The sequence below is a fragment of the Uranotaenia lowii genome, chromosome 3, assembly GCF_029784155.1.
Source record: "Uranotaenia lowii strain MFRU-FL chromosome 3, ASM2978415v1, whole genome shotgun sequence".
Lineage (NCBI taxonomy): Eukaryota > Metazoa > Arthropoda > Insecta > Diptera > Culicidae > Uranotaenia > Uranotaenia lowii.
The window spans coordinates 192,433,259-192,452,905 of record NC_073693.1 but is presented as its reverse complement, the minus strand read 5'-3'; the positions used below and the strand labels follow the sequence as shown (position 1 = coordinate 192,452,905).

At 33.6% G+C, this 19,647-nt stretch overlaps 1 protein-coding gene across 3 annotated transcripts in view; it reads left to right on the top strand.

The window, feature by feature from the left end:
* Positions 1–19,647, top strand: part of LOC129757287 (L-threonine dehydratase catabolic TdcB-like) — a 74,327-nt gene that overhangs the window by 39,622 nt on the left and 15,058 nt on the right. For all 3 annotated transcript variants that reach the window (XM_055754455.1, XM_055754453.1, XM_055754454.1), the window contains exon 4: positions 4,569–4,685. In XM_055754455.1, the coding sequence (XP_055610430.1) occupies positions 4,569–4,685 (117 nt within the window). The remainder of the gene's footprint in view (positions 1–4,568; positions 4,686–19,647) is intronic.

Below are 19,647 nucleotides of genomic sequence, written 5' to 3'. Positions count from 1 at the left end.
TAAAATTTGAGATATTTTGCATGAATCAAAACTAAGAAAATTAACTCAAATTCTACTTTTCATTTGTGATTTTCAGATTAATTGTATGTACTAACTAATTCTGAAATCTGGAAATTTAATTGACGAGCAAATTTTGAAGTTCATGTTCTCTTAAATTTCTCAAGAATTTTTTGTTGATTGAAAATTTATTCACAAGCTTAATTTTTTTTCTGAACTTTAAATTTGAATCTCAATTTTCAATTTTGGATCGCCACTTAGAAGCTTTAAATATTTAAATTTTACGTTAGAAAAAAATTAATAACTTCGAACTTGAATACAAAACAGTGTTCTTCAACAAAACTTTTATCAAATTATTGAAATTGCATGTGATTTTTGAAAAACATGACTCAAATTTGATATGAAATGCAAAACCGAATTTGAATAAGGATTTCAAAGCAGCTTTTCATTTCTTATTTCTTATAATTATGCGAACTGAATATCAAGAACCCTAAACTTGATACAGAATCAGAAATACGAAAATATGTCGAAATACAATTTTGGTTATGGGAATATGGAACCAGAATCTCCAAAATGGGTTTAATTTAAAACTTAATTTTCAGACCTGGATTTCTGTGATATGGTTGCCAGATTGCCCAGTTTTAAACGGATTGGCCCGGATATTTAATATAAAATTTGGGAAAAGTCCGGCCGACCCGGTTGCTTGGATTTCATTGGAAAAACCCGGATTTGGCCCGGGTTTGTTCTCATTCTCATTCTTAAATCAAACAAAAAAAAAACAAATTGTGTTGTAATTTTGTTTATTTATGCAACCCCAATTTTTGCAACAAGTTTAAAAAAAAATAATCATGAAAGGTTTTTCTTTAATTTTTTTCAAGATTTTCGTTGAGCAATTCCTAGGTTTTGACCAAAATTGCACGGTATTGCCTGGATTTCAGTCGACAATTTAGAAATCAAACTCCCGGACTTCGCCAGGTTTTTATATAAAACAGCCCGGATTTTTCCGACCCAGATACGTGCTGATGGGATGGGGTTTTGAGGTTTTTGCATTAGTTTTTAGTCCAGATAGTTTCTCTTGAATATCTTTGTTCCATCATCATAGTTTGATTATGATTTTAAAATTTTGAGTCTGGAGTAGAATACCTCGCTGGCTTTTTGGACCCTCATGGGGAGGGGGGGACTCTCGGTTAAATATTTAAAGTCTAGGCTGAAATGGTGGAAGTCGCAACTTTACAGCTAAGTAAAAAAAACGATAAAAATGTTCTTTTAAAAAAAAATCTACCATTACTTGAAAGGTGTAACAGGACATCTTCAAAAAGGTTCGTTTCAATTAGTATTTGACCGTTTTCATTTATTTACTACAAGCTCTAATTATCGTGACATCGATACGGTTGATTTTGCCACTGTGCAGAAATTAATTGTAGGTATTTGACGAAAAGTTCGAGAGTTCATCAAAATAGTAGACAATGAATTCCTAAAATTCGATAAAAAAAAACCTTGCAAAAACATGTTTTTATCAATTTTGTAAATTAAATATGCCCTCATTTAGAAATCCTTAATTTAATGCGGCCGAAAACTAATTGGAACAAACCTTATACCTACTTACATAACTTAAAATGTATTTAGTGCGTTATTTTTCGTTTAGTATTTTCGTTTTGTTTTTTCTCATTAATTCTTTTTTGGTCTATGAATCCTCCTGGTTTTCCTCATCTCTCTAAACATTTTTCATCACATAAGCTTGAATCCGAAAAAGGTTATCGATGGTGTCTAGTTGGAGTGGCAAAAAAAAAAAAGTTTGAAGTTTTTTCAAACCACATTTGTCGAAAGGTCAAATTAATTGTCAGTAAGAAATGCCTGTACATTGTTTTTATCGAAATTGAGGTGAAAAACCATTTTTTCATCATTTATATTGGTTATAAACCCGGCAAATTTTGTTAAGCCTGTAATTTTTGAGTATTTTTTTATATTTCAGCACTGTTCCTTAGTCAGCCTTTCTTTTAAGTGTTTAAAATCTAGTGGATACCTTTGCTTTGGAGAAAAAATCCAGAATTATGGTTTGTTACTCGAATTTCATTATTTTAAGTTCATTCAAAAACCGCTAATGGAATGGAAAATATCATACATAAATTTATATTCAAATCCGGCAGTTCGTGACACAAAAACGCCCATACGATTTGCTTTAATAAGTTCGCTAACCTTTGTTTAGCGAACTTATTTTCTTGTTGAGGTAGCGTATAATAAAGTTCTGCTAATGATTAGTTCCGGTAACTTAAGAACGCTTAATCTATCAAGTTTCAATTTAGTTTAGTCATCATTCCTATTCAAAAACTCCTATCTGATAAAGTATTTTAAAAATGTTGAAGATTGATTTCAACAGAAAATGGATCTTTTTTTCTGGAGTCATAAATAGAGTTGTATTTTCGATTTGTGTTAACCTCTGTATTTAAATACATTACAGTTTTCTTTAAACATGGTCGTCAGAATAGAAAAATTAAAAAATGGACCCAGAACATTTAAAGAATAATGAATATAAAATTAATTTTTAATTTTTTTAATTATTTCAAATGCCTTTTTTTCGGACTTTGCTCTAAATACACTAATTGAATCTTATTGTGAATTTACAGAGCTGAATTTGACAAATATTTATCAATTCAGAAAAAATTACTATTCATTTCATTTTACAGCAACACTTTTCTAATCAATATAATGTTTGAAAATGTCTTCGAAATTTGCATCATCATTATCTTTTTTTTTATTTTCAGTTAGGGATTGGCAAATTGCACTAAGAATTAAAGAGTTTAGAAAAAAAAAGAATTCAAACTTTCTTGTATTTAGATTATTTTTCTCTTAACAGGCAAACCTTGAATGAAAGCAAATCTATTTTGAGTATTTGGAATAAAAATTCAAAATATTCACAAATTACTTAAATTTATAGTTTATGATCGTAAGATAAAAAACTATAATCCAGCCAGTTAAATTTAATTCTAAATTTTATTGTTGATTTGAATCAATATTCTAAATTTGGCATTATGAATCTAGGTTTTCAGTTATATTAAAACGTTAATTTAAAAGCTGGATTTTCGTTGATCTTGATTTTATTTTTTTTTTGGTCGAATTGAAGTGTTTATATTCTTTAATTTACTTATGCTTGACAGATTGTTTTTTTAGATCTTACCTATCTGGTACGTGTATTTTTGTGTATTGGTTCAGATTTTTCTCTATACTTAAATGTTCGAAATTTTAAGTGGCATGCTTTTTACTTAAAATTTAATTTTTATATTCTTTAAAATTTTTAGTACTTGATGATATTATTGATTACGATTCGATAGTTGGATCTTATATCAAGATAAAGTCCTATATAGCTAAAATTTTCAAAAGTTCCGATTAACCTCTGAGCATGAAAGGTAGTGTGGATTTTCCAATGTTTCCTGATCCTCCAATCCGTTTTTATGATAATGATTCAATTTACTTGTAATCACAAAATTAATTACCTTCAATTCTCAAACTAACTGGATAAAATCAACAAAAAATAAATTAAGGTGATCTTTTACCAGTTATATGACTTTCCATTGGTGTTACCAAGACTTATAAAAAATGATTTGATAATGGAATGTTTCAATTCAATCTCATTAAGTTGTTTTGAGTCTCTTGAAAATTTTACTGCCATATTACTTGAGTTGCTAAAAGAATATGACATTTCAAAAAAAATTAACGGTGAATGAACAAACATCTAAAAAAATCTTAGAATTGGCTTGATTCTGATGCAAAAAATTACAAATTTTGTCAATATTCTTCGTACAGGCTTTACTATGCTTCGTAGTTGCGGAACCCCATAGGGAAAATCACATCCAAGTATCCATTTTACTGGAGCCACGTGAAAAGTACACTTGCAACGAAAATGGGCCCCAAAACTTCCTATAGATAGAGAGATGAATGCACATCAATAAGCCTTGATTGCTTTTGGCGCCTTCCTACTCTGGGTGATTCGAATGGGAAAAAAATGGAAATTGGGTGCCATGACTTTTATTTGATACGAATAAAAACTAAAAATTAATTTTCAAATTCCACAAATGCATTTTTGAAATTATCTCTCCGTTTTGTTATTCTTCGCGTGAAGACGAACACAACAAAAAAAAAATCGCATGCAAATCGGATGATCCAGCGAAGAGTTTTGCGTGTTCGTACATTTCTGTTTAATCTGTCTCTCTCCCTGTTATGTATATATAGATGTAGTGTCTTTTTCCGGAATTTTTAATTCTTTTGTTTTAGAATCTCAATCAAATTCAACAATCAAAATGAAGATCTAAATTTTTCCCTCGCTCGACCATAAATTGTTCTGTAAAACGCGGGCACAAAAAGTGTAAACGGGGAAGCCAAAAACCGCCAGTTAATTTCAAAATAATTTCAACTTTCACCTATCCGAGCAATAATACTAACAAACCCATTTCGCCACGTGTCATGAAAGCTTCAACCGACCGTAGACATGACTTGCCGAGTCTCTTTTACCTGGAAACGTGCTGTAATTTTCCATTTTCTATCTTGCTTTATTTTGTTTTTTTTTTTTCAAACAGGGCCTGAGCTATCATGGTTGGAAGTTGGGCATCCCGGTAACAGTTGTTATGCCGCTGAAGGCTTCGCTCATGAAGATCCAGAAGTGCCGTGATTACCACGCAAATGTGATTGTCCAGGTGAGTGGAAGTGATTTTCATCCTAGATAGAACATAACGAATGAATCCGTATTTTGTCCCACAGTTTGGGTCGGTTGGTTTGGCAATTTCGAGAAATACCTTGATTAGAACGTTGTCTATTAAGTTTGTTGAACAGCCTACCGGATTGATACTGTAACGCCATAAACAGCTGCTACCATTTTCGAGTTTTCTCGCTTTTCCAAAAACCGGCAAGACTCGAATCGTGAGCCATGCGGAAGGTCAGTGGCACCCATTAGCTAGGCCATCCTGTTCTGATGCTGTCTGAAGGTTGGCTGGGATTGTGGCAACATGGCATGTACCTATGCCGGAGGGCTGAGGATTGTTTTCCCACTGTAAAACATTTTGTTTCGCGGAAGTTACATCTTTGTTTTGAATGTTGTTACCCTTTTCGAATTCGGCTGAAATGGGATCGGAATGTTTCGCGTCGCTTCAAATTGTTTTCTGTGCAAACAGATTTTGATTCAGTTTGAACTTTGCCATTCCTTGAGCAGTAACAGATTTGGCATAGGCAATTTAATTAATTCTGTCAATATATTTTTCCGCCTCAATGAATAACCTAAACCACGGGAAATTGCACAAACTGTAACCTAAAGTTCCTCCATTAAACAGATTGATTTGAACGACCGCAGTCGGAAAAGGTTTCGAACTGGGAAAAGTTTTTGGATAACATTTGAAATCCTCAAGAGATAAAACCTTAGCATGTTTGAATGAGGTTGGTTAAACGCGAACATTTCTTTTTAACTTATGATTAATTTAGGGTGAATTACTTTGGAGCTAGAGCCTTTAGACTTTTTACACTGATAAAGATTTTAGATACTTTTATGCAAACAATGAAGTTTTAATCTTCCTACATACCACGTATGTCCATAAGGAGTTACTCTTATAAAGTTCTCAACGTTTTTTACTATGAGGCGGTACATTGTTTAAAAAAAACTTCAGTGGCAAAAAACAGCTAATTCAGTGAGAGGCGTTCTAAGTGATAAAAGAGAAAAAGAAGCCATTATCGCTGTGAAGAATATGAACAATATACCTTTTTTACCAAAATAATGGAATATCTTTCAATAATTCCAAAAAAAAAAAACGGAAAGAGACCAAAAGTAGAAAACTTTCGACTTTAACGTTTTCAGACCCGACCTTACCAAAACATTTGTTTCAATTATAACCAATCAAAAAGGGGGCCAATTTTCATAACTTAAACCCTATGTTGAGAATTTAAACATTTTTGGAAGCTTCAAGCATATACTTGTATAAATACAAAAAAGTTCTCATCATTGTGCTGCTGGCAATACTGACAGGGATTGTAAGTTTTAAATACTCAGAACGGGTATTCAAATGTTTATTTGAAGCGTTTACAAGGTGTAAAAATTTTTCATTACATTTTATTACACAGACAACCAGAAGTCGTATCTTATTTTACAGATTATATCGTATAGAATGTTATTTAAACTGATTTTCGTATATCTGCACCTACAATGTGCGGACCATGCATATTCTTTATCGTATTTAAATGCATTGCATAATTTTATTACGACAAGAACAGACACGTATTCATGTGCATATGAACTCGACCTTCGTGTACAACAATTCGCAAAAAAAAATCTGTGAAACGACCGATATACCCCATACAACCAGGAGTCGAATTTTATATCGTATAGAGTTTTATTTAATCTCATTTTCGTATATCTGCACCTACAATGTGCGGCCAATGCATATTCTTTATCGTATTTGAATACATTGCATGATTTTATTACGACAATACAATCCAAATCAAGAAAATGTGTGCTAGTGGCCTCCAAAATATCACGTATATACTGGTTTTGCTGCATTATATACGATATGTAATGCAAATTACACGTATATTTGTGTTGCAAATTCGAAATACCCACCAAATGGTTGTCTGGGACGATGACCAGCCATGATTGACAGAGTTTGTCGTGCTATGCATAAAATAATTCGAAATTAAGATTTTTTCAACATGGAATACGATATATATTATCATAACAACCAGATGTTAGATCTTAGTAGAAAGAAAGTAAGCTCGCAACTTTGCTTGCCGCTTGGAGATATGTAGGGGAGAATGAGGATACTTGATCCCTGGGGATACTTGATTCCTTAGCTATATCTCGAAACTGGAATATCTTACAAAGAACAAATGTTCTAGAAAAATGTGCCAAAATGAGCAAAATAACAATGCTTGTAGTTTAAAATTTTTAAACAAAATAATTGTTTGAGTAATTGATTTTTGTTTGAAAAATTTCACAAAATGTAACTTGAAGATCTTTTTTCATCACTTTAAAATGTTCCTTACATGGGAAAATTATGAAAAAAATATTTATTCCAATGTATCAATCGTTCGAGCGTAGAATGAACTTCATAATGCCATATTTTGAAAGCGATGAAAATCTCTCAACTTTTTCAGAAAAAGTTTTCTAAAATGTTGATTGTGGGTATAATTAATCCCCATGAGTTGGTACAATTGATCCCCCTTCCAAACGGCATATTTTTCTTCTGAATTGATCGTTATGATTGCTGATCACGAAATTACTTATATTTATCCAAAAACTAATATTTATCAAACAATTGTCTGAAGAAAATAGCAAAAATAATTAATTTTCTCTTAATTATAAAAAATAGCGCCTTTAAGTATGCAATGTTTTTAGCGTTGAGACAAAGTTATAGAATTTTCTTCTTATGTCTGCTATCAATTGTGAAATGAGAACAAACATGACCAAAATAGTAAATTAACATTCTATCTTCGGGTTTTGTTTGATTTTTATAAAAGGATTAGGGCTTCCTGAATAAAAGATCAAGTCTCCTTCAATAGGGGATCAAGTCTCCCCTAACTTCAGAAAAATCGCAATTTTTTTACTCCCACAAAAATGCTTCTAGTTCATCAACGGGTTAAATTATCGTTCTAATTTTTGGAGCATAGAAACTTGAAGTTACAAGCTGTCAGAAAATGTCAAAGACGGCGAGTTGCTAAATTTTTCCAAAAAGATATGTTGAAAATAAGAAAAGGGGATCAAGTATCCCAACTCTCCCAAAAGCAATTTCTGTATGTTTGTTTGTTTGTCCTCTATAGACTCAGCCGTCTTAAGAGCCAGAGGTCTGAAATTTGGCATGGAGCTCATTAGGACCAGGAATGATGAAAAATGTTTTCACATTTTCGGATGACCCTTTCTGAAGGGGGTCGTCCATACAAGACAAATATTGTTTTCGCAATATTGACATTACTTTTCGTTGGATTGTGTTGAAAATTTGCACATGAGTGTTTTGAAAGACGAGCAATCGATTTCTGGTATCAAATTTTGTGTAAGGGGTCATCCAATGGGGTCGTCCATATTAACTGTTCGCTGTTTTTGCGATGTTGACGTTATTATACATCGTATTAAGATGAAAATTCGTACACGACAGTTTTTAGTGACAAGCAGTCAATTTGAGGTATCAAATTCAGTGTAAGGGGCCGGCAAAAGGGGTCGTCCATATTAACCTTTCAATATTTTTGCAATATCGTCGTTATTATACATCGGATATGGATGAAAATTTGCACACGGTAGTTTTCAGGGATGAGCAATCGGTTCGAGATGTAAAATGTTTTTCCAGGGGTCGACGAAAGGGTCATCCATATTAGTTAATTTTTCACTGTTTTTAGCAATATTGACATTATTATGCAATGGATTGCTTTTAAAATTTGCACACGGGAGGTTTGAGGGAAGGGCAACCGATTTCAGATATTAATGATTTTATAAAATGCCACCGAAAGTAGTTTAACTTTTTGGCAATAATTGCATTGTTATGCAACGATCGAGTCGAAATTTATACACGGAGGCTTTTGACACGGTCAATTTATTCCTGATTTCAAATTTAGTAGCAGACGACAGAAAAAGTGATCGTCCAATATTTTTGCAATTATGACCTCACAATGAATTTCTAAGTACATCTAGAAAATGCTTGGCAATTGACTTTCATACAAACTGTTCATGACATATTTCAAGTTGGAAGCGAAACGGAGTTCGTATGGGATCAGCTAGTATGCAATAAAATCGTATATAACTGCATTGATTCGTAACAATGTGCATGCAATCGTATACCTCTGCAAATTTATTCGCATGTCTGATTTTCGTAAAACGTATTTGCTGGCAATCGTAAAAGAATACAAATAAGTTCCATAAAATCGTTTATGATAATAAGACATCGATTATTAGAATAAGATTTAAGGAGGCTTCAAAATGTTGGTCTATTTTTGGATCATCGATGACGTGTTCTACGATTTAAAAGATCTTAGTTATAGAAATAAACGATTTGCTTTTGGTTTAATGCCTTTCAAGCAAATCCCCTCGAATTTATATATTCCAGATAGCGTCGAGGAACCATCATGAGCTGCAGATTGTATCGTCAGGGGATCAAGTCCAGGTACTGACAATAACTTCATGAACGTTAAAAAAATCAGCAATCTGGCAAATAATAAATTTGTACGATATAAACTTGAATTTGACAGCTAAAACGCATTTCTTTGAAATAATCTTATTTTTATTATTTTTTCGGATGAATAAACCAATTAGTTTAAAATCCCAAAAAAAAAATCTTATTTTTATTCAACTGACGGAAAATGAGAGCCCTGTACTCAAGTCGCAAAAGACGACCAAATAAGACGTCAAACTTTCCATATTGTTACGAAAATTTTCGTATATAAAGATATTCCCAATCGCGTATTGAGCGATGACCTGCAAGATTACAACCTCTCTCATCTATATGATGATGTAAATTGGCATAGTATATTCCAAAAAGAATCAGGGTATAGTCGTAAATGATGCGCATGACAAATCGTGTAAATCGTAATTCAATACAATCAAAATCAAGAATATGCGTGCTAATGTACCTATATTGCCTCCAAAATGATACGTATAAACTGGTTTTGCTGCATTATATACGATATTTTTACGCGTATATTTGCACGTATATTTGCGTTGAAAATTCGAAATACCCACCGAATGGTCTGGGTACATAGTGATGGCCCAATATTGCATCCTTGTGTTAGCTTGATATCGATATTTCTTTATTCGCTTTTTTTGTATTTTAAATTGCCACAAACTGCTTGCGACCTTTTAAGTACCGTAATTCGTGGTACGATTGATCACTTTTTTCAATATTTTTCGAATATTTTTTTGTTAAGGGGAATGTGGCAAGCTTCATATTTTTAAAACCAGTACTGGACTCCTATAAACGTAAAACATGGTTGCAGAAATTTATAAGACTACTTAAAATTTTATTTTAAAACCGATTTCGTCTTAGCTTAAGGTTTGATGCTTTGGGGTAGCATTGGTCAGTCTCTATTTCGACGGTTTTAACGATTTTTCTTGATCATCAACGATACAAAACTCCTTCATAATATTTACAAATGCTAGTTTAACAATTGCTAAGGCAGTTCGGAACACACTCAATTGATTTATAATTTATCATGAAACTTCACAAAACTGAACACAACACTGTCGGTGGCTCAAAGATACTAAATATGAAAGTTTTGGTCCAGTGAATTCTGAAATAAACCGTGCTGAATTTCAGTGTTCCGTGGTGCAGATTTCTTCGCGGTCCAAAGAAAACAATATCGTGGTCTTTAATGTGTTATGGCCGAACAATAATTAAAATCGAAAGATGGACAATGCTACGGCATAAATCAAGAAGCTAAATTTATTAACATTACTTGTAGAATTTTAACTCCAAAATGGAAATTAAATTTTGCCTTCATTCGATTCTCTAGGCGCCGCACTAAATATTCTCCTTTATTTTTTTCCTTCAAACTTTACCATTTGCTAGGGTTTGTAACCTTTTGTGCTAGACTGGCTTATTTATGGAAAATGTCCTAATTTTTCAAAAATTTACCTCAAAATACAACAAAAACTACACCAAAACTATAGGGGAGAATGAGGATACTTGATCCCTGGGGATACTTGATTCCTATTACCGTATCTTGAGCGAGATCAAATTATGCAGAACAAATAACACAATTTGTTACAAATTAGGATCACTCGTTCAAGAAATCGAACTCAGCCTGTAATGACATCACCATCTACTGAAAGCAGCCCTGACACTTGTCAAGTTGTCAAAACCAAGAAGCAGCATTTCCGCTTAGTAACTTTCATTTCTCGTATTCCTAGTCTATGATCGACATCTTGCATGCAGATTGTCGTAAAACCAATTAGTCAATCCGATCCTAAGCAACTTCTCTGCATGATTAGAGAAATTCGGTTCCACGCAAACAGAGTGATTCCTGTGTTAAAGGTTTTCGAATGAAATCAATCATATGTGATGGAAAATAATCATACGAATAACCCCAACCTTAAGGAAGGTCGATACGGCGCGTTGAAAGTGCTACCACGTCCGGAACCAACCATCCAAGGCGAGTGGAGGCATGCCAGAAGCATGCGATAGGACGGTAGCGAAACAGCTAGGACACGGGTTAAGAATCTCTCCTCACTCAAGCCCCAAATGTGCATGATCGGGATCGAGTCTAGGTAGAGTTGACACAGGAGAATAAGGGTATGATTTATTCTGTAATAATTGAGCCTAACCTAAATCAAACAATTCACACGCAGGCGAACATACTTCGATAAAGCGATTTCCGCGAACGGTCCAAGATCCGCTAGGTGCGACCGAAAAGCTGCTAAGCAAAGTAACGAGATAAGAAAGGTAAAATTCTTACATTCGCTCAGAGTAAGCTCAACCTAATCATAGAACTGTCGTGCAGGCAACCAGAGTTCGAAGAGGCACTCGAAAGGAGAGCTCACATGCTGTTCAGCTGGATTTGATAAGCAAAATAAGGAAAACTACTGAAGGAATTAAGACAGGCGTACAAAGTTCGCTAAAAAAATTCCAATTGGATTTTGCCATGCCTCACCCAATTGGATCTGGAAAGGAAACGTAAACAAGCCCTCACTGGAGGGCTTTTGTGTAGGTCCAATCTTGCATCGGTGACGGAGTGGTCGTAGAATCGAACTCACCAATTCGGCTCACACCCATTCGAACCTCCAAGTGAACATTCATGCTGGTGTGCGCGCAGAGCTCGGATCACAAATCAGTCGAACCAGATATACTGGATGAACATTCATCAATGTGTACGTGCAGCAGTACAGCTAGCAGCTCAGTCGGATAGTGCTCAGTTGAACGGGAATTCCCATCGCCGCGGGAAGACGGCGTGCCGCCGCATTGTTATCAACGAAGGTCTACGAGTCCGAACGAAATTATCTTCGCGGTGGCGCGTGTGTGAGCACACCAATGTGCTGAAGAATCCGAGTAAATCATAGTGGCCCTCAAGGGGTGGATCAGTGCTGCAAAGCGACGTGGGTGAATGATCATTCCCCGTCAATAGTGTGCGTGTGTGAGAAAGGAAAAGCAGCTATACGTTTGAAAGCTGGCATCGTAGAAGTTTGTGTTCATTGCCATCAGTAGTATTTGTGAGAGGAAGAAGATTGCTCACACGTCCGGACGGTGTAATCTCCATATCTTATTTTCATTACCCGTCAGTGGTGTTCGTGAGAGCAAGAAGATTCCGCACGTACCCGAACGGTGTAATCACCGTTGTTTGTTTTGGTTCGTCCTTCTTTGAAGCATACCTAATGGCGTATTTTTTTGCCTTTCTAACAGAAAGGTTTGGTTATCGGTCGATTTGAGAGATCATTAATTATGGGTCTTAGACATACCTTTATAGGTACCTATCGACTCAGCTCGACGAGTTCTGTTGATGTCCGTGGATTTGTATGTGCCATTTTAAAAATGTCAAGAACGTTTTTGCGAAACTGGGCTGCACAATTAAAATGATTTTAGTCTCAAAAGAATGCATTTTTTTTTCTACACAACCCTTTCAAAAACGGGAAAAAAACAAAATAGTTGAAACCGTTTTCTTTACCAAATACATATCATACTTATTATGGCATATAAAAAAGTTGCTAGTGGCGCCTCGAAGCAGCAGCACCAGCAATCATTTATAAATTGGAGATAATCAAAATAAAAAAATAATATTTATTAACTCGAGACTTGAACCAAAACCCTTCAGATTCAAAGTTTCAAGCGCTATCCAATAAACCATCGGCACGCTTGATAGAGAGCGGCTCAAACTCAAATATGTAAAAGGCATTACTAAGACGCACCGTGGTCTGGGCAGTTTCTCAGTCTGCTGGGGCAAATACGGCAACAGTGTTTATATCTTACACTTCTTGCTTTTCAATGCAGCAAATGGCGGATGGGCGTTTCCTTCAGAGTCCGCCATGCCTATAGACATTATAATTTCATTTATGAAATTATAGTGTCTAAAGCCATGCCGGGTGTCAACAAAATGCAGAGCCGTACAGGAAACTGCGTTGGGGGGGAATTTATATGAAGATCTTATGACCCTCGTTTTTTTTTACCCGTGTTGAAGAATGAATTTATGTTTTTTTTTTTTCATTTCTACATACTCATACATAATTTAGATTCAATTTCAGATGCAGAATTCAGATTCAGTTTTCAAATTCAGGATACAGGTTTAAGAATCAGAATTCAGGATTCAAAATTCAGAATTCAAAATTCAGATTCAGAACTCATATTCAGATTCAGAATTTAGATTCAGAATTCAGATTCAGAATTCAGATTAAGAATTCAGATTCAGAATTCAGATTCAGAATTCAGATTCAGAATTCAGATTCAGAATTCAGATTCAGAATTCAGATTCAGAATTCAGATTCAGAATTCAGATTCAGAATTCAGATTCAGAATTCAGAATTCAGATTCAGAATTCAGATTCAGAATTCAGATTCAGAATTCAGATTCAGAATTCAGATTCAGAATTCAGATTCAGAATTCAGATTCAGAATTCAGATTCAGAATTCAGATTCAGAATTCAGATTCAGAATTCAAATTCAGAATTCAGATTCAGAATTCAGATTCAGATTTCAGATTCAGAATTCAGAATCAGAATTCAGATTCAGAATTCAGATTCAGAATTTTTGTAAATTTATTTTCGGCATATCGGTGAAAAATTTAGATTCATGGAGAAAGAATATCAGAATTAAAAATTGATGAAGCTGGATGTTGCGAGGTAAAGTATGGTGTACGTTAATAAATTTTCCTTGCAAAAATGTTCTTTCGCTCTTTTCATCATCCGTAAAATTTCTCCTCACTTTATCAATTTTCAATTCTGGAATTGTTTCTCCAAGAATACCAATTTTCACAGTTTTTGATAAATTTGCGATGACTTAAAAATTATTACGCATGAAAACACGATTTTGTTTTGTGAAAACTTTTATTCACAATTTTTCTGAAATTAAGTTTGCTGCATACTTTTAGGGGTAAAACCATACTATTAAAAGTTGTAAAATCCGAAATCATAAAAAAAATTTTGGATGAAAGAAATTTCAATGTTGAAAACCGCGTGATGCAAAACAATCAAAATGAGATTTACAAGATTAAGAATTCAGATTCAGAATTCAGATTCAGAATTCAGATTCAGAATTCAGATTCAGAATTCAGAATTCAGATTCAGAATTCAGATTCAGAATTCAGAATTCAGATTCAGAATTCAGATTCAGAATTCAGATTCAGAATTCAGATTCAGAATTCAGATTCAGAATTCAGATTCAGAATTCAGATTCAGAATTCAGATTCAGAATTCAGATTCAGAATTCAAATTCAGAATTCAGATTCAGAATTCAGATTCAGAATTCAGATCCAGAATTCAGAATCAGAATTCAGATTCAGAATTCAGATTCAGAATTCAGATTCAGAATTCCGATTCAGAATTCAGATTCAGAATTCAGATTCAGAATTCAGATTCAGAATTCAGATTCAGAATTCAGATTCAGAATTCAGATTCAGAATTCAGATTCAGAATTCAGATTCAGAATTCAGATTCAGAATTCAGATTCAGAATTCAGATTCAGAATTCAGATTCAGAATTCAGATTCAGAATTCAGATTCAGAATTCAGATTCAGAATTCAGATTCAGAATTCAGATTCAGAATTCAGATTCAGAATTTAGATTCAGAATTCAGATTCAGAATTCAGATTCAGAATTCAGATTCAGAATTCAGATTCAGAATTCAGATTCAGAATTCAGATTCAGAGTTCAGATTCAGAATTCAGATTCAGAATTCAGATTCAGAATTCAGATTCAGAATTCAGATTCAGAATTCAGATTCAGAATTCAGATTCAGAATTCAGATTCAGAATTCAGATTCAGAATTCAGATTCAGAATTCAGATTCAGAATTCAGATTCAGAATTCAGATTCAGAATTCAAATTCAGAATTCAGATTCAGAATTCAGATTCAGAATTCAGATTCAGAATTCAGATTCAGAATTCAGATTCAGAATTCAGATTCAGAATTCAGATTCAGAATTCAGATTCAGAATTCAGATTCAGAATTCAGATTCAGAATTCAGATTCAGAATTCAGATTCAGAATTCAGATTCAGAATTCAGATTCAGAATTCAGATTCAGAATTCAGATTCAGAATTCAGATTCAGTATTCAGATTCAGAATTCAGATTCAGAATTCAGATTCAGAATTCAGATTCAGAATTCAGATTCAGAATTCAGAATTCAGATTCAGAATTCAGATTCAGAATTCAGATTCAGAATTCAGATTCAGAATTCAGATTCAGAATTCAGATTCAGAATTCAGATTCAGAATTCAGATTCAGAATTCAAATTCAGAATTCAGATTCAGAATTCAGATTCAGAATTCAGATTCAGATTTCAGATTCAGAATTCAGAATCAGAATTCAGATTCAGAATTCAGATTCAGAATTTTTGTAAATTTATTTTCGGCATATCGGTGAAAAATTTAGATTCATGGAGAAAGAATATCAGAATTAAAAATTAATGAAGCTGGATGTTGCGAGGTAAAGTATGGTGTACGTTAATAAATTTTCCTTGCAAAAATGTTCTTTCGCTCTTTTCATCATCCGTAAAATTTCTCCTCACTTTATCAATTTTCAATTCTGGAATTGTTTCTCCAAGAATACCAATTTTCACAGTTTTTGATAAATTTGCGATGACTTAAAAATTATTACGCATGAAAACACGATTTTGTTTTGTGAAAACTTTTATTCACAATTTTTCTGAAATTAAGTTTGCTGCATACTTTTAGGGGTAAAACCATACTATTAAAAGTTGTAAAATCCGAAATCATAAAAAAAATTTTGGATGAAAGAAATTTCAATGTTGAAAACCGCGTGATGCAAAACAATCAAAATGAGATTTACAAGATTAAGAATTCAGATTCAGAATTCAGATTCAGAATTCAGATTCAGAATTCAGATTCAGAATTCAGAATTCAGATTCAGAATTCAGATTCAGAATTCAGAATTCAGATTCAGAATTCAGATTCAGAATTCAGATTCAGAATTCAGATTCAGAATTCAGATTCAGAATTCAGATTCAGAATTCAGATTCAGAATTCAGATTCAGAATTCAGATTCAGAATTCAAATTCAGAATTCAGATTCAGAATTCAGATTCAGAATTCAGATCCAGAATTCAGAATCAGAATTCAGATTCAGAATTCAGATTCAGAATTCAGATTCAGAATTCCGATTCAGAATTCAGATTCAGAATTCAGATTCAGAATTCAGATTCAGAATTCAGATTCAGAATTCAGATTCAGAATTCAGATTCAGAATTCAGATTCAGAATTCAGATTCAGAATTCAGATTCAGAATTCAGATTCAGAATTCAGATTCAGAATTCAGATTCAGAATTCAGATTCAGAATTCAGATTCAGAATTCAGATTCAGAATTCAGATTCAGAATTCAGATTCAGAATTCAGATTCAGAATTCAGATTCAGAATTCAGATTCAGAATTCAGATTCAGAATTCAGATTCAGAATTCAGATTCAGAATTCAGATTCAGAATTTAGATTCAGAATTCAGATTCAGAATTCAGATTCAGAATTCAGATTCAGAATTCAGATTCAGAATTCAGATTCAGAGTTCAGATTCAGAATTCAGATTCAGAATTCAGATTCAGAGTTCAGATTCAGAATTCAGATTCAGAATTCAGATTCAGAATTCAGATTCAGAATTCAGATTCAGAATTCAGATTCAGAATTCAGATTCAGAACTCAGATTCAGAATTCAGATTCAGAATTCAGATTCAGAATTCAGATTCAGAATTCAGATTCAGAATACAGATTTAGAATTCAAATTCAGAGTTCAAATTCAGAATTCAGATTGAGAATTCAGATTTAGAATTCTGATTAAGAATTTGGATTAAAGATCAACCTGGAATTTGAAATTGGAACTTATATTCAAATATTAGACTAAGTGTTGTAACTCAAAATTCAAACTTTAGAATCAGAATAAGATTTCAGATTTAGTTTTCAGAATTAGATTAATCATTTAATAGTCATATTACTTTCCCCTCCTTTTGTGGGAATTTTTCCTCTATGCATGGTTGAGCTCTAAAAAAGGTATCATGCTAGGGCACGCGTCACGGCTATCCATCAATATTGTAGTTGGTTTTACTTATTCAGTAAAAAAAAGCATAAAAAAACAGTAAGATTCGAACCGTGACCAGCAACGTGAAAGTTCTGGTTGCTACCACGGCACCATTTCAGCGTGTTATAAATCTTGGAAATTCTACTGTTTAAATACCATTCTTTCCATACATAAAATGAGCTCCTTACATACCAGTTCGCTTTTCCCCAAAAAAACGTATCAGGCATCATTTTTTTATATTGAGATTGGAATTTTTCGTGTTTGAATATCTGAAATCATACTTATATGATTCAGAGGGAAGGAATCTATCATGTATAGGGGAGAGTGGGGATACTTGATCCCTTTTTCTTATTTCCACCATATCTTTTTGGAAAAATGTAGCAACTCGCCGTCTTTGACATTTTCTGACAGCTTGTAACTTCAAGTTTCTATGCTCCAAAAATTAGAACGATACTTGAAACCGTTGAAGAACTAGAAGCATTTTCGTGGGAGTAAAAAAAGTGCGATTTTTCTGAAGTTAGGGGAGACTTGATCCCCTATTGAAGAGACTTGATCTTTTATTCAGGAAGCCTTAATCCTTGTATAAAAATCAAACAAAACCCCAAAATAGAATGTTAATTGACTATTTTGGTCATGTTTGTTCTCATTTCACAATTTATAGCAGACATAAAAAGAACATTCTATAACTTTGTCTCAACGCTTATATCATTGCATACTTAAAGGCGCTATTTTTTATAATTAAGAGAAAATTAATTATTTTTGCTCTTTTCTTCAGACAATTGTTTGATAAATATTAGTTTTTGGATAAATATTAGTAATTTCGTAATCAGCAATCATAACGATCAATTCAGAAGAAGAATATGCCGTTTGGAAGGGGGATCAATTGTACCCAACTCTAGGGGATCAATTATACCCATAATCAACATTTTAGAAAACATTTTCTGAAAAAAGTTGAGAGTTTTCCATTGCTTTGAAAATATGGAATTATGAAGTTCATTTTACGCTCGAATGATTGATACATTGGAACAAATATTTTTTTCAAAATATTCCCATGTAAGGAACATTTTAAAGTGAAGGAAAAAGATCTTCAAGTTACATTTTGTGAAATTTTTCAAACAAAGTTCAATCACTCAAACAATTATTTTGTTAAAAAATTTTAAACTACAAGAATTGTTATTTTGCTCATTTTGGCACATTTTTCTAGAACATTTGATTTTTGTAAGACATTCCAGTTTCGAGATATAGCTAAGGAATCAAGTATCCCCAGGGATCAAGTATCCTCATTCTCCCCTATTCTATATTATTTTATATATTTCCAAATATAATTTAAACTCTGTTAGAAAGGCTCCAATCCACTGTTAAGTGTATTAAATCGGGTTTTTTGATTCCGGATTTGGCTATGGAACCGTCAGAATAAAAAAATGATTTTCGGGTTTCGAGTTATTCCATACGTAGGTGTGCGTGAGAACGAGCGCAATGTTTACATGCAGCTGTCATTTTGTTCTCCCTTATAGATTTCTTCATTTGGTTCTTCACATCCGGATTGCCTTTTTTCGTGTCCGGATTGCACTGGACAGCAGATAGTACGATTTTGCTTGGCTGAGAGGTTCAAAATCGCGGCAATAATCATTTTGCCGTTCATTATTTCAACTGTTTTGCTTTCAGCCACCAACAGCTGTTTAATGTTTTGACAACAACGTTGAGAGTATTGGTGAACTTCTCGCAAAACTGACTTTCTTCTCAGGGCGACTCCGTCCGATTTTCGAGCGAACCTAGGTTGCCTCTCGAGCAATAAATGAGCACGATGACAGCAGTTAGAGCGAACCTAGGTTGCCTCTAGTTTGCCTCCAGGTGAAAAAAAATACGGTATAGGGAAAGTGAGCCTTAACTTGGCATGCTCCTTATCTTGGCATGCCAAAATGCATTTTGGAAATTTATATGTCAAACATATGCCTAAAAATACAAAATAAATCAAACATAAAAGAAAATCGCATTTGTCTACATTCTGCATAGCATTTGTCCGCAATCGAATCCAAATTACTGCGTAATAATTTTTTTTCACATGACGAACTGGAAGTAAAATTACGATTTTCCGAAAAAATCTGAAATGAACCTACCTTGCTAGTGCATCTGCCACCTTCGGATCGATTTTAAAAACACACTTCCCTATGAAAAAATCACTAAAAAATACCGTTGGTTACAGCAAAACGTGGCAAAAAATATAAAATTATAACCTACTCCAAACAACGTACATATTTGATCTAAAATTGAAGAAAATATAAACATTTTTTTCGCCTAATCTTGGCATGAAATTCCACTAATTGAGGTTTGTATGTATGTGTGAGAACGAAATCAGCAGGCAGACGGTAGCCGGCAGCCGGCAGCCGAATCGTCGGCCGTTAGTGCACAGTGGTCTGGAAATTTAAAACCGGTCGAAATTAAAAAGAATAATTGAAATAACTTAAAAATAC